This window comes from Trametes versicolor (genome assembly GCF_000271585.1).
Source record: "Trametes versicolor FP-101664 SS1 unplaced genomic scaffold TRAVEscaffold_2, whole genome shotgun sequence".
Classification (NCBI taxonomy): domain Eukaryota; kingdom Fungi; phylum Basidiomycota; class Agaricomycetes; order Polyporales; family Polyporaceae; genus Trametes; species Trametes versicolor.
In genome coordinates this window covers 2850960-2865178 of record NW_007360322.1, presented here as the reverse complement: position 1 = coordinate 2865178, position 14219 = coordinate 2850960, and the positions used below count along the sequence as shown (strand labels likewise).

General features: G+C 61.7%; 1 protein-coding gene across 1 annotated transcript; it reads left to right on the top strand.

Annotated features, from left to right (window-relative positions):
- The first annotated feature begins 5257 nt into the window (after positions 1-5257).
- TRAVEDRAFT_161504 (uncharacterized protein) lies at positions 5258-8640 on the top strand. The gene is made up of 17 exons (XM_008036326.1): positions 5258-5275; positions 5337-5535; positions 5589-5639; positions 5698-5906; positions 5972-6022; positions 6081-6396; positions 6463-6489; positions 6559-6897; positions 6970-7147; positions 7209-7260; positions 7319-7406; positions 7496-7705; positions 7773-7888; positions 7960-8043; positions 8158-8165; positions 8252-8292; positions 8391-8640. The coding sequence occupies exons 2-17, from the start codon at positions 5386-5388 to the stop codon at positions 8475-8477; spliced, it is 2007 nt and encodes a 668-aa protein (XP_008034517.1). The 5' UTR covers positions 5258-5275; positions 5337-5385; the 3' UTR covers positions 8478-8640.
- Positions 8641-14219: the final 5579 nt, after the last annotated feature.

Genomic DNA, 14219 nt, shown 5'->3' with positions numbered 1-14219 from the left:
GGCCGCGACCGATCAGTACAGCTGCAGCCTCGTTCCGAGGTACTGATCGCACAACACCACGTCGCGCGGACAGTATTCGGATCAGCACAGACCACCTCATCCCTGAGGTACCATCGTCTGGTGCATCGAGGTACGTGCTCCGCCGGTATCGGGCTCGGACGTGCTCCTCCTTCCAAATTTTCCTGCAGAGCACTGGCCCGCACCGCCCGAGAACTCAGGTGTGCGGGCCACCTCGATGGAGGTGACGAGCGATCTGCGCTCGCGCAGGAGAACGCGTCGACGGCGCCTGCTCGTGGGACGCATTTACTCTAAACTGCGGCATGGCGCGCAACCAGACGTGGGCGATCAAAGATGATCATTCGACCCAGCGACCTAGAAGGCCGCCGCTGCTCTCTGCGCCAGCTCTAAACGTAGCGGTCCGGCGCGCGAACGTCCAACGGTGATATAGCGCGTCGCGTCACTGCCATCTTCCTCCGAGTCCGCGATGGGGTCAGCGAGGCCAGCGCCCAGCGCGGGTTTGCCCGAGGGGGTAGCGCACGTCGCGGGAGGCAGATTCGGGCGTACCGCCCAAGATGCGGCATCTCGTTACGCTCAATTGCGGGGAGACACGGCTAGTGCGCGCTCGGGCAGCTGGACGGGCCCTGTCGTATTATTGTGCGCCATCAGCCCGTGAAGCGTTGGGGAACGAGGCTCGCTGAGATGATCACCTGGCGCGTCGGAGGGCGCTCTGGCGCAGAGCCAGGGAGACTCTGACAGCATCATGGGCTTGCCGCGTCGGTGTGTACGAGAGGCCTAGTTGATGCCCGGGCGTTGTCAATTTCAGCGGCAGCTACGCCCCATGCGGTTACTGCGTACCATACAGTCGATGCATGGGGCTGGCTCGGTGGCCGAGCAGAACGCAGTGGATGCCGTGGCGGCCGGGATTCCGGTGGAGAGCGGGCGGACGCGACCCTGGCGCAGAGTTCATTCTTAGACTCGAGCTTGACGTCGCGCCATAGCGGCGTGTCCTGGTTTACGAGAACGAAGGCAGGGTGCGTGGACAAGGCGCACTGTGTTCGCAGGACGCCCCCGGTCGGCCAGGTAATCTTAGGTCGCGCCCGGGTGCTAGGCGGACTTGAAGAGGTCTGACGTGGGCCGACATTGGCAGGAGAGGCCCAGAAGACGTGCTCTTACGTCCTTCAGCGACACGTCGGCTGCTTAGTTCCTCCCCTGCAAGGATTACCGCCGAAGACGTTACGATCGATAATGCAGCAGCAAGGAGAACATTCTCGCTGTGTCGAACCCCTGCAGCACATACAATTGTATCTCGCTGCAGGCCGGTGAATGTCCTCGAGCATGTTATAAACACTTCCCAGGTGCAGATCCCCAGGCCTTAGCGACGCAGCACGACCTGGGCCGTCTTGCCAATGATAGGCACCCCCTTGTGCACTTTGTACTTTGATACGATGCTCCCATCACAAGCAAGCACGGAAGGTTACTCATTCCGTGCCGCGAACAGGGCCCGAGATGCACGTCCACGCCCGATGATCCACTAACACCAGCGCCCATCTGCCACCCACTCGTCGTCACCGCGCGACCACCCGGCGCGCGTCGCACGGGGGCCATGCCCAGCATCATGAGCATGCATGCTCGCCGCGCACCGCTCCGTGCGCCCACAAACAGCACCCTGGGAGCCGTTTCACCAGCGGCGCGGCGGCTCCCACAGCGACAAAAGCGAAGAAGATGCACTGGCAGCGACGGCGTCGGCACACTCGGCGGTAAGAGGGAGTGATGCGACGCCGTGGCGGGACGCAGCAGCGACCGTGGCCTGCCCAATGCCCATTGCTGTCCCTAAAAAATTGCGCACAGCGCTAGCCAGTGACGGCGCACCTGTTGTTGTCTCGACGTGGGACTTCTAGAGGACGTGATGCGGGAGCGGCCTTTTGCCCGCCGCCCGATGCGTCGTGGGATGCCGGCCGCGGGTTTCGAGGGCGCATCAGCGCCCATCTGCCCGTCGGGGACACGGCGACCTGCCCTCCATGCACATTGTACTTACAACTCGCGCTCGCTGCTCGCGGTGCTGGAGGAGTGCGCCGACGCGGCGGGACTGGGCATCGCCGGGGCTGACAGCGTACGCGACGGCTGCGAGCCGGATCGACGCGGACCGAAGTGCGCGTTGGTGATTCTTCACAGTCAGCGAACCTCTGCGCGGGCTCTAAACTGCGCCGCCTATCCCGCTCGCTTGCCGTTACTCCCGCGAACGTTTGGGCCCGACTCGTTTGCGTCCCCCCGTCATCGCCATCCCTGCTGCTGATACCCGACCCCGCCGTGGCGGGCAGCGCTCGCATACGCCCGACGCCCTCTGATCCGCAGCTCCTCGGAGCGCGAGCCGCGAGGTCGTCGAGGTGCGTCGGGGAACATGGCGCGAGGCGGACCCAGGTTTGTCGGAGTTGGCAGAGGGCACTCCGAATTGCTCTCCGTCCGAGCTCGAGCTCGCGTCCGCCGGGCTGGCGCAAGGTACCCGCCGGAGCGCACAAGTGCACACACCGTCGCGCGATGTGTGCGCCGAGTGAGTCCCACAGGATGCCCACTGCCGACACGCGTCAACACACCGGCTAGCTAATGTCATCGAGAGAGGCGCAGGCTCAGGCAGCAGCGGTGCTTCCCTTCCACACGTCCCCACTGGCGGGTACCCACGGGCTGCCGCCAGCGGTGCCTTGCGATGCCAGACGCGGGAGCAGGGAAGCCCTTGTGCGGGGGCGAGGAGGAGCCACGGAGACGAACACCCCCAGTGCGAACGCGAACCCCGGCGGTCTTCCATCCTCTGCGTCCGGTGCTGCGAGGCCACGCGCCCGACGCCGGGATCGGGATGTCGCACAGAAGGCCTGCGAGGGATGGTAACGTCCATCACCGTTTCAGGCCTTTCGCCATACACAGCTAATCGGGCCCCCGGGCTGCACAGAACGGGGGCCCCCCACCCAGAGCCTATCTGGAGCGGCGGGGGCACCTGCTGCTATCTGCATTCCACATTCCTCGCCGTCAGCTGGCCACATATCCACGGCGTCGAGAAACGTCCGCCGAACGCTGTTGCATCATCTGCATCATCCTGCGCATTGAATGGTAATGTCGCGCACTGCGAGTCCCCGCGCTGCTTTTGTCCACCTCGAGCCGTATGCACGCCCGGCAAGCCCCGCGAAGCAAGAAGCAACAGCGTCGCGCCACGAGGGCCGGCTGTGTGCGCGCATGCCCGGCCGCGGGCGTGTGGCCTTCTGCCCCTTCCTGCGGCTTCGCGCGTCCCAGGACGGGCGCGCCGTACCCGACTCGCCCACTCAGCGGCCGTGCAAACCGCGCCGCGTTCTGATGCCAGTGGGGGCCCTGGGAAGCAGCTGGGAATCAGGGATTTACGTGACGCGTCGAGCTATCTGTAGGCCGGCTGACAGCCCGCGGCGGTGGTTGTACCACATCGCCCACCTGGTGCGGGCGTGCCCGGTGCTGTCGTAACCCGCAGTGGTCGTAGTCGCGCTTCGCGTGGAACCGGGCACTTTTGACGTCTTGCGGCGGCGGGGGGAGCGTCGAATGCGGGCGTGTTGCTTCTGCTGCGGGCCCCAGCTGCCAGTGCTGGCTGTACGTATCGCCGCATGACCGCTGGGCCGTGCTGGAGCACGGTCGTCGCGAAGACGCAGCTTCGACGAGGCTCCCAATTCTGCATCGAAGAGCTTTGTGGCGCAAGGCGGGCACGCGGTGATGGATCCCTCGCAGCGTTTATTTCCACGAAGCAGCAGCAGCCCGCCCGGCCGGGTGGGGGGAGGGCTCTCCGGACGGGAGGGCGGGAAAGGGATTTCGCCGGCCGCGAGACGGGCGGGCGTTATCGCACCCATAATTAGTCAGGGTCTGTCACGCAGGGGGCCCGCACGCTGATGACCCTGCATCTATGAGGTACTTGGGTCGAGAAGGTGGTGAGAGGTTTTGGCAAGGTGTCATTTGGACTCCAGCAGGCCGGGTCATCAGAAGAGACTGAAAACTTTCGCACAATGCCAATTGAGACGCAAGGGACAGGGCCTTAGATTGCAATCGCGCCCTTCGCGCAGGGCTCGCGAAGGCACAAAGCACGACGGACGTGCTCGAGCGGGGACTCGCGAGGGCTGACTGGGAGGGTGCGCGGGCGGGCTGGCTGAGGATAATGGAGGGCACGCGGGGCGCGGGGCGCTAGGGATGGACCTACATCCTCATATGATATGTCAACATAATGAAATCAGACGTGAGCACAACACATGTGGCAGGAGCTTGGGGCGTGGAAGGAGCTAAAGAAAAGGGATGATGGGGAGGAGGAGAGATTGCGTGGGAACGGTGGAGATAATCGTCTTTCCTGGGGCACATGCGCGGGCTCTCTGGGATGTCCCGGTGGGCCCTTCTGGCGTACGTTATGCATTTAGCTATCAAAGGGAATTGCCCACGGATCCCAGTGAGCTAGGATCTCTGCCCTGCACAGGTGTGATGATCCGGAGGGTGCACGGCGCAAACGCCGGGCAGGGAGGGAGGCTCGCGGGTGCGCGAATATTCTGCGGGATATTGCAGGGTGCTGGACGACGCTGCTGGCTGGCCGGGGCGAGGCGTGCAGGGGACGGGGAGCGCACTCGATGAGCAGCCAGTGGGGAATGAGAGTGACACCGTGCGATCAGAGGCGTGTAACCCTAAATTAGGCTTCAAGCAGCCTTGGGCGGCGGACAGGGATTATCCGCCGCTCGTCCATGGGCTTGGCCGGCCTCCGCGCCCCAGACGCAGACGCAGATCGCTCATCAGCCCATCGCACGACCCCCATTGCGCCCCGCGTTTGGCCCGTCGGCCTTGATTGTTCGTCGCGTCCGCCGTGCTCGACGGGACGCCCGCCCACAATGCGTGCTGCACACCGGCAGGGACATCGATGCGCCCGCCGCAACGACTAGCACAGAGGGCGTTGGAGCCGTTGCGACCGGAGAACCGGCACGTTTCAAACAAGGGCGGAAAGCGGGAAAGCGGGAAATCGCTGGAAAAAGGCGAATATAATCTTTAGCCGACCGAATTCTTCCGTGACGGCGTTGGGACATGCGACTGCAACGACAACGAGATCTCGAATCGGGCTCGATGCCCGATATGAAGTGATCCGCAACAACAATCAACAGCACACCTCCTTTTCTTGACACACTTTCCTCCACTTGCACCCATTTCGTTTTTAAGCCATGGACGTTCCCCATCCCTACCCTCGTCATTTCGACTCGCCTCCCCATCCATACCCCGTCATGGCCGACAGTCTGCACTAGTGAGTCCCCGCCCCCGGCGTGCGCCATGCCAGGCATGTCTCACCGTCATACGCGCACCAGTACCACCCCCACCCATCACTATGTTCCGAACGCGTACTACAACTCCGGCATGCACACCAGCACCGCCCACATGCACGTCGTCGCTGCTGGCCCCAACTCGATGCGACAGCAGCAGCAAGACACCGCCGCCCAGCGCAAGCGGCCCAAGTACACCCGCAGCAAGACGGGCTGCCTTACATGCCGTGGCAAGAAGATCAAGGTGTGTTCGGTTTCAGAGGCGCCCGCCCGTGCAGGGCTGACTCCCCCCGCCAGTGCGACGAGACGAAGCCCACCTGTCTGCGCTGCAGCCACGGCCAGCGCGAGGTACGTGCACCCCGTGTGCTACTTCCCCCGCGAATGCCCTCTGACGTAACGCGCACAGTGTACGTGGCCGGAAGGCGTCCCTACCCGCAAAAAGCCCACGCCGAAGCGGGAGCCTCCGTCCCCCATGGACGGCTCGGACACGCGCCCTTCTACGGCAGGGTCATCCGGTGTGTCCGAGGCAGCAACTCCCCCAACCCGTGGCCCCTCCCCCCCGAAACGAGAGCCCCTAGAGATGGGCATCCCGCCCATGGTCTCTCGGCGCCACAGGTCCGTCATACTACTCGCTCGGTTTTGCAATGTGTGGGGCAGGGCTGATGTTACGTCGCGAGCAGTGATCCTAACGTCAACATGCCCGTCGTCATGAATGATGGCCGCCGCCAAGGGTATGTTGTTCTGACGCCTCTGGCAGACGCTCGCGATATTAACTTTCATATGTTCAAGCGTGTCTCCAATTTCAACGTCTTCTCATGGATACCCTATGCATTCGAATAATACCCACGCTCTCCCTGCTATCCCTGAACTTGCTTCATCTTATACCAGTCAACCGCACTACGTCCACGGCTATTCCACTGCTGCACACCACCACCAACACCAACACCAGCACCACCACTACTCCCAGTCTCAGTCTACGCCTCTGCCTCGCATCATCGCCCACCAAGACGGCTCCCAGGTCCGCGGCGGCACGGAAAGCGCGTCCCCCCAGTCGCAGTGGTCTTCGCCGCAACTCCTGACGCCCGTCGACCCCATCGAGCCCTACGTGAGTTCCGTCCCCATGCCAGAACCATGGCACGCATCTAAACAGCGCTCCCCGTCGCCGCCGCAGTTCCCGACGCATCAGGAGAGAAACCTGGTGGGGTCTTCTTCGCATACTACGCATCACCTTAGATATCAATGAATGAGTCTTGTTTTGCCCCCCAAGATCCGTCATTACTGCGACAATGCGCTGAGCATCATAATGGCCTACCCGTCTGAGAACCCGGTCCTGGCCGCTAACTTCCAATTCCTGTTCGACGGTGTGCGCGGGTCGGACTCGGCGGTCGAGTCGCTGCGCTCCGCGCTGCTCGGCGTCGCCGCCGTGCACCAGTCCTTCCTGCTCTCGCGCAACGGTGTGTCCCAGCAGGCCGCGGAAGAGGCCCTCCGGGTCGCCGAGTCGTTCCGCGCGAAGTCGGAGCACCTCCTCGTCTCCGCGTGCGGCACGTCCGAAGGCTGCCACAACGACGCCGCGCTCGCCGCCGCGGTCACGATCGCCCTCATCGACGTGAGTCGCGCCCTTCCTCGCTCCCCCTGATGCGTGTGCGGTCGGTGACAGCGGGCACGGGTCTCGGCACAGATCTTCACCTGCGGACGGCGCTGGTCCAAGAGCCTGGGGTTCGCGAAGAACCTCGTCCGGACACGCGGCGGGCCCGGGCTCCTGCTCGCGCGCAGCAAAGGGCACCGGCCGAACACCGTTACCGGCGTGTGTCGCGCGAGACTGCTCCTGGAGATCGTCGCCGTGTATGAGCTCTTCGGTACGCGCTTCCTCGCCGTGCCCGCCGCCCCATCCGCGCTCTGAATAACGCCTCTCCGCAGGGTGCCTCGCGCGCGGGCAGGCGCCGAGCCTGCTGAACATCGACTGCTGGTGGTCCGTCTGTTTTCCCCCCGTTGCTTCGGCAGATCTTCTGACGAGAGGGCGCCTGTAGGATGACGAAGACGAACGCCGAGGACAACGTGTCGTATAGCGACAAGGTGTTCGGCATGTCGAGGGAGTTCCTGCTGCTGCTCGCCCAGGTCAGCCCCTGCCCCTCGTCCATTCAGGCCCCCACTCTCCGTGTCGCGCGGACGTAGGTTGCTCATGCATCATGCGTGCCCCACGCCAGGTTGCGACGCTCGTTGCGCAGGTGCTCAATCCCCCAACTGCCTCTGTCGCCGAGGTATCGGAGGACGGGAAGGTGGCCGCCGCCGCCCCAGATGCGCAGGCGCGCGAGGCGCGGGAGCTGTACCGGGCCCTCGAAGGCTGGCGGAGCGCCGCAGGGCTGCTGCACCAGCGCGTGCAGATTGGGAACTGCGTCTATCAGCACGCCGCGCAGGTCAGTCGTTCGTTCGGAGGTTCTTGTCGAGGGCGGTTAGAGTGAATGATGTCCCGTCGGCGCATAGATCATCCTCCTGCGGGACGTGCTGAACGTGCCGCCCGCGGACGCGCTCGTCCAGGACCACGCCGCCGCCATCCTCGCGCTCTGCCTCGAGTGCGGCCAGAAGGGCATGGGCGTCGAGTGAGTGTCCCGCTATCTCTCTCGCTACAGTGCGCCCAGGAACGTCGTTGGCTCACCGACGCGGCGCGCAGTCTCACTTGGCCCGTCATAATAGCGGGCTCCCAGCTCTTCGGGGCGGAGCGTCCACGGGTCCTGTCAATCTTCGAGCTGTTCAGGTATGAAACAGGTTCCCCGCTCCTCGTCATCATTCCGCCGAAGTCGCTGAACTGAGCCTGACCTCTCCTGGCATCGCTCCCCCGGCCCGATGATCCACCCATTCAATTATGCAGGAAACAATGTGAGCGTCTGATCCACCCCACTGGCAGCCGCCCGCCCCAGGTCACTCATGCTTCAAGCACGCTCATCAATCGCTCTGCTTTCTAGGTTGCTACGAGATCGAGACGTCCGAGTCTATCGTGCTGCAGGTACGCACTGTGCATGCTGCGCGTGGCACGTTGCGCGCGCGTGCCGCACCACAGCGTTCAGTGTTTGACGTATTCCTGACGTTAATCCTAACCTACAGGTCTGGCAGCGATTGGACACGAACCACCCCCGGGCGGACTGGCGCGCGGTGATGCGGGATAACGACCTGGATGTTCTCATCCTCTAGAGTTTCTTTCCTCTTTCTCCTTCTGTGTTCTCAGTTCTGTCTGTTCCCTCGCCCTGGATCGATGGCACGCTGCGGGCGGCGGCGTGTGTAAGTTAGAGTGCGCCGCGGTAGCGGCGTTGGCTGTACGATTAGTACTAGATTGGATATCCATCTTCTCCGAGCCGTCGTCCCAGGGCCTGCCCCGCGCTCGCAGGCGCAGGACGTAACAACATACATTCCTGGTGCGTTCGTTCCCCTTCCCCCAGAACGCCTCGTAACATGTGGCTCCGGCGAGGTGCGTCCTTCCGCGAGGAACCGCAGGGCGTGCTCACCCAGGAATAGCGTCTAGTCTATTGTATGCAGGCAGCGCGCGCCGACGCGGCCCCATCGATATCCGTGCTCCCCACCCAGTGCGCAGGCTAGGCGCTGCCCGTCACGGTCGCGGGGCGCGGACGGGCAGTAGGCTCTTGATTGTGATTCTCCGACGACAGATTCGGCGTGTGTTCCCACTGCACGGCGACCCTTCGCACTCCTTCCCAATCCGGGGCGGAGCAAGGACCAGCAGCAGCCAAGCAGCAGCTCTGTCTGACTCGGCCGCGCGCCCTCGGTGGACAGTGCGACACTGTATCAGAAGAGGCCCGGGCCGCATTCTCGAGGTGGTGTGTCCTTTCCCCGCCGGTTCTGATCGTTTTCTATCAGGCTGCAGTAAACTTTAGGACCGGGTTCTGGTGCGCGGCCGTCCTTCTGAAACGCTTCGGATTCTTACACAGGCCTGCCCGACGTGTCGAGAGCCTGACAGCCCGCCGTGAGTGTGGCAGCGCCCCAGCGCACCCGGTGCTCCGCGAAGGTGTCCGACTCTGGGACCGCGGGCCCCGCCGAGTCGGACGCGACTCAGAGGGGGCCGCTGTGTCGTAAAGGTGGTCTGTGGCGGACGGTGCGCTAGCAGCGCGCCGTTAGGCCGCTCATTTGGTCACCGAGTTGCCTCTGCGCGACGCTGCTGGCGCGGCGCAGCTCGGGCGCGGGCTGGGAGGCGCAAATGGAGCAAGAGCAAGGCTATTCCGGATAAGCCCCTCAGGCCCCGCAGCGCGCGCAGCCCGAGGACGGCTGCCACATGTCCGGCGGCGTCCCATGACCAAGGGGACGGGGGGAGGCTCTTGACCTAGAAGGCAGATCTCCTGTGCCCCCGCGTCCGAAGATGGGAACCGCCCGGTTCCAGGGCAGGCACGGACGCACGGAGTCTATACGAAGAGGTGATAACAGCGCGCCCCGGGCGCACACTATACAGTTTGGCGTCCGTGACGCCATGCCGGCCGCGACGCAGTGCGGGCGTGTCGACGGGGACGGTGGCCTCGCACGGGCTGGCTCGCGGGTCTGGTGCCAGTGCGTCGCGGGATCCAGCACGCCCGGTTTGGGCAGGCCTATGTGCGTGATCGTCATCTATTAAACTCATCGGGATCGCCGCGACCGCATAGTGCCCGGGGCATCAGCACCCATGGCAGAAGCTACCGTCCAAGAAGGTGCTCGGCGAGCAACGGTCGAGGCCGCGACGATAAGCGGCCTTGCCAAAACGGCGACGTGCTACGTACGGCGTTGACGTGTGGTTTCTAGCCTTCCTGGGAACGCTCCTTCAGCTCACGGCAGCGCGAAGCCCAATGCGACGCGAGCCTCCCCGTCGGTACGTTTTCGCACACACGTGTATATTGACTTCCGGAGAGTGCTCGGGGAAGGGCGAGACGGACGGATGCCGTGAGCGTACAATATATACACGGCATGGGCGAAAGAGATCGGTCTGTTCATGAGAGTTTCACGTAAGTGCAGGAAGGTGGACGAACGCAGGGTGCACTTGCCCCTCTTGAGGCATATCGACCTCCACGCGCAATAAATCCGCGGGCCGCTGACAGGGACACGCCAACGCCTTCAGGAAACGTCTCGCGGAAGGTTTGGGGTTGCGACTATGTAGCATCGAATAGTCAAAGAGGGACGTCAACAGCCTTCCTTTTCTCAGGCACTTGCACAGAAGAGACAACTATGCCGGCAGCGCTTCATAGATACCGATGGGCGCGATGAGACGCTAAAGGATCGTGCACGTCTGCATCTGGAAATGGCGAAGCTTGTGAAGTGCGAGTGGAAGAGTTTGAGGCCTACGAGTGTGGATCTAGCCAGCAGCTAGGCTGCATGAGAACAGGCGGGATCAGGGCCCTCAGCAAGACGTAAGAATGACCGCCAACAAGCGGGGATCATCACTCCTTATGTTGCATTTCACGGCCAAGTTGAGAACAGGTCATACGACAATTTGGCATGTCAAAGTAAACACTACAAGTTGTTGCGCCAGAGACACCGTCCCCAGCACTTACCGCCGACCAAAATACCATCTGCGCGACGAGGGGCGAAGTTACCCCTGCCGCCATCCTAGTGGGAGTCAAGGGCACTGCATGCCACCTGCGCGCGGACGACCTTCTCGATAGACGTCCCGACGGTCGTAGCGCTAACCACATCTGCGGCGTAACTGCGTCGCTGCGGATACGCAAATGTCGGTCGCAACGGCGCACAGGCCGAGTGGTCGCGTCGGACTCTTCGAAGGGATGACGGCTGCGGACAAGCACTCGGCGGCTCCCGCTGCGCCTCGGTCGTGATGCGCTCGTGCCAGCGTCGGTATTTGTGGTCGTGCCATACACGTCCAGCGAGAGACCGGATGCTTTTTACGTGCTGCCGTTGATGGAGGTGCGGTTGCGCGTGCGGCTGTGTTCCTTGAGGTCTGTCAAGTCGTAGTTTGTACGATGTGTATCTGTTGCCATCAAGTGGCCGAAGGGAGAGCACCCGCCCCTAGGGAAGATTCAGGGTTTCACGGGTGCTCAGATCCCCATAGTTTTGCTTCCTGGGGGTTAAGATGATGTCAGGATGATACTCCTGGCGACTATGGGCGAGACGACGGGCGTTCGAATGAAAGGGGGCATGGACTGTTCGGTCAACTGGAGTAAACCAAGGCAGGCGCGCATCGAGATCCCTCTATAACGAAGTGTGCGCTCTGCATTCCACGGCATCACCGTTGTCATGTGGTAGCTTGTACGACACTGGAAGAGCTTGGGTCACAACGGAACAGTCGATTTGAATAACACCAGTACATATATTGCGCGCTGACAGTCAGCGCGCAGGAGGACGACTCACCCAGACCCGAGCAAGTGCGGCTTGATCCCCGCACGGCAGGACACACGGCTGCAGTAGCGTCTGCATAGCCAAATGACCTTCTGAGATGTATATAAAGAGCCTCGAATCGAGGGATCCTGGCAGTAACGCGGTATACCTGTGCAGTATTATCAACATTCAATCGCGACATTTGAACATAAACTGGGACTTGCACGATATATAATGCTAGAGTGGCAACTGTTAACCATGTTCTTGGTAACAAGACAGAATGAACGGCGCGCAGAAGAGTTGCGACCTCAGAGACCGGGCACAAGACGAGCGTCGGAACGCCGAGCAGTCAGCCCGACCGTTGCCCTTGCGCAGCGTCCCAGGTCGACGTACTCGCGCGAGGCGTATCCATGATGCCTCTCTGTGCAACCATGATCCGATAAGCCAAAGTCGCTAGGGAGGTCGCGTGGAGTACATGAAAACGAAACATTGAGCGGTGTGGGCAAGCCCGAGTCGCATGGCACCGCCATGTAGCATATGTGTATCCAGTGATCGGAAACTTCGACGCAGCTGCTATTCAAGGACACCAAATCCGGCTGGCTTGGGCGACAAGCTCCTGCAGTGTCGTACCAAGCCCAAGCAATTGTTCTGCTGCTGTCCCGGTACCAAGCCCAAGCAATTGTTCTGCTGCTGTCCCGGTACTCAGCCAGCATGACGCGGTCCTCCCGGCCCAGGGTGACTCAGTCTCACGGCGCTCCCGCTACGAGCCCTTCACCCGTTCACCGCAACTCTTGCCCCTGGATCCCAGAGTATGTAAGCTACCTAGCATCGATCGTGCGCCTCGGCGGAACGTGCCCAGCTGATCTATCCGCGGGCTGCAGGGAAGCCCAAGGATGTAATCCTGGGCAGCCCCGCAGCCCACCGCAGGCTCCAGGCGGTGCTCGCTGGCATAGCTGGCCCTTTCGCTTTCACAATTGGGTGACGCAGGCCTGCGGCGGCGCTGTGTAGCGCACAGACGGCGGCGCGAGGCCGGACGATGGGGTGACCATCGCGCGCGTGCGCAGTAGCGGGTCCGCAGAGTAGGGGACGGTCCCGAGGCCTGAGGAGAAAGATATCACGATGTCTGTGCGCGCGCGGTGCCGCACTGACGTCCCAAGCGGACATAGCATGTGTCTCGGGACGGCGAGTCCGCTGCGGTCTGCACCAGGGACAACAGCGAGCCTGAGTCACCATACGTGCTATCCCGAGCAAGCGTCCATTTTGCTATGGGAACCGAACAGTGTGCTCATGGCTCGTGCGCTTCGTCTCGATTGGTAGTACAGAGGGGAACGCACCGGCCATGGTGGATTGGACTTCCGTACGTAGCGAATCATCGAGCGGAGGTTTGGTAAGAGTTTGCAACTTGAATGGGATCGGATTGCGTAATGGTTCCACTCTGGCAAAGAAGCCGCGTCTGCTTACTAGCTTGATTGACTTCGTTTGTAAGCTATCCATGAAGCGTCAAGAATGTAACGTGAACGGCGGAGCTTACCTGGTCAAGGACGGTCAACGCCGGAAATCCATCCTGAGCGTCTCTGCACCGAATGGAAGAAGAGGGAAGATCTTGTGCTATTGAGCGCGTGCAACCTGCGCCGGTCCATAAGTGGAAGCTCGAGCCCGTGGAATGAAGTTTTCCGATAGCGATGTCCTAAGGCGAGGAGCCCTGCAACGGTTAGAGAATGCCGGGAGGGGCGACCATGACATGCCACGACAGCACATACAAGCCTGAAAGCGGACTTGGTATACTGGTAAGCTGAAGGAATTAAGCCGACACGTCCGACCTGCTTACTCCTTTGCTTGCCGTTGATCTATGTTCGGCACACTAATAGATGTCCTGAAGGGCGCGCGTGTCAGTATGACATACGGCCATGCAATAAGTACAAGGAACAGCTTACCAAGCCTACGAGAAGATTGTCCTTTCAGACCAAACACCGGACGGTTTCCTCAGGAAGCCATACCACATTGACTGCTTCGTTTTAGCCAATTTTGCGCATCAGGCCAGTGATAAGAAGTTGACATACGGCGGAGATCTGTCGCCAGCTGAAACGCCCAATGTTGTATACCTGAGGTCTCATCTCCGTTGCGCGCGACGGGCTGTCCCTCAGCGCCAAACTGCAACACCATGTCAAGAAGCAAGACCAGGAGCATCGTTATCGCGCTGCGCACCGTGGCATGATGTGCGAAAGAAGCGTGTCATGGCTGGACATTGACAAGGCGGTATGTCGATCCTGTTGTGTCTCTCAGTACCATATGGCGTGTGCTGGCTGACGTCGCCCTTAGGCCTGAACGTAGACGTGTCATGGAAGAGAATTACCCTGACTTGCATGCACCACGTTCGGGGTGACTTCAGCTTCAAGTCTTGGCTTCGGAGCCTGTAGGCTATGAAGATTTGTTCATATGCTTGTCATAAATAAAACATTGGCATGTGAGCAGATCCGCACTCGGCGGAGTGCTGCGGTCCCGCTAAGCAAATCGTCGTTCCTGCAGGGTGAACGGTGTGGACGACTCACTACAAGCGCCATTTAGCATGTCATGCTCGTAAATAACGACAATTTTCCTGCTGCTGACGCGCTACTCGATGAAAACATTCAA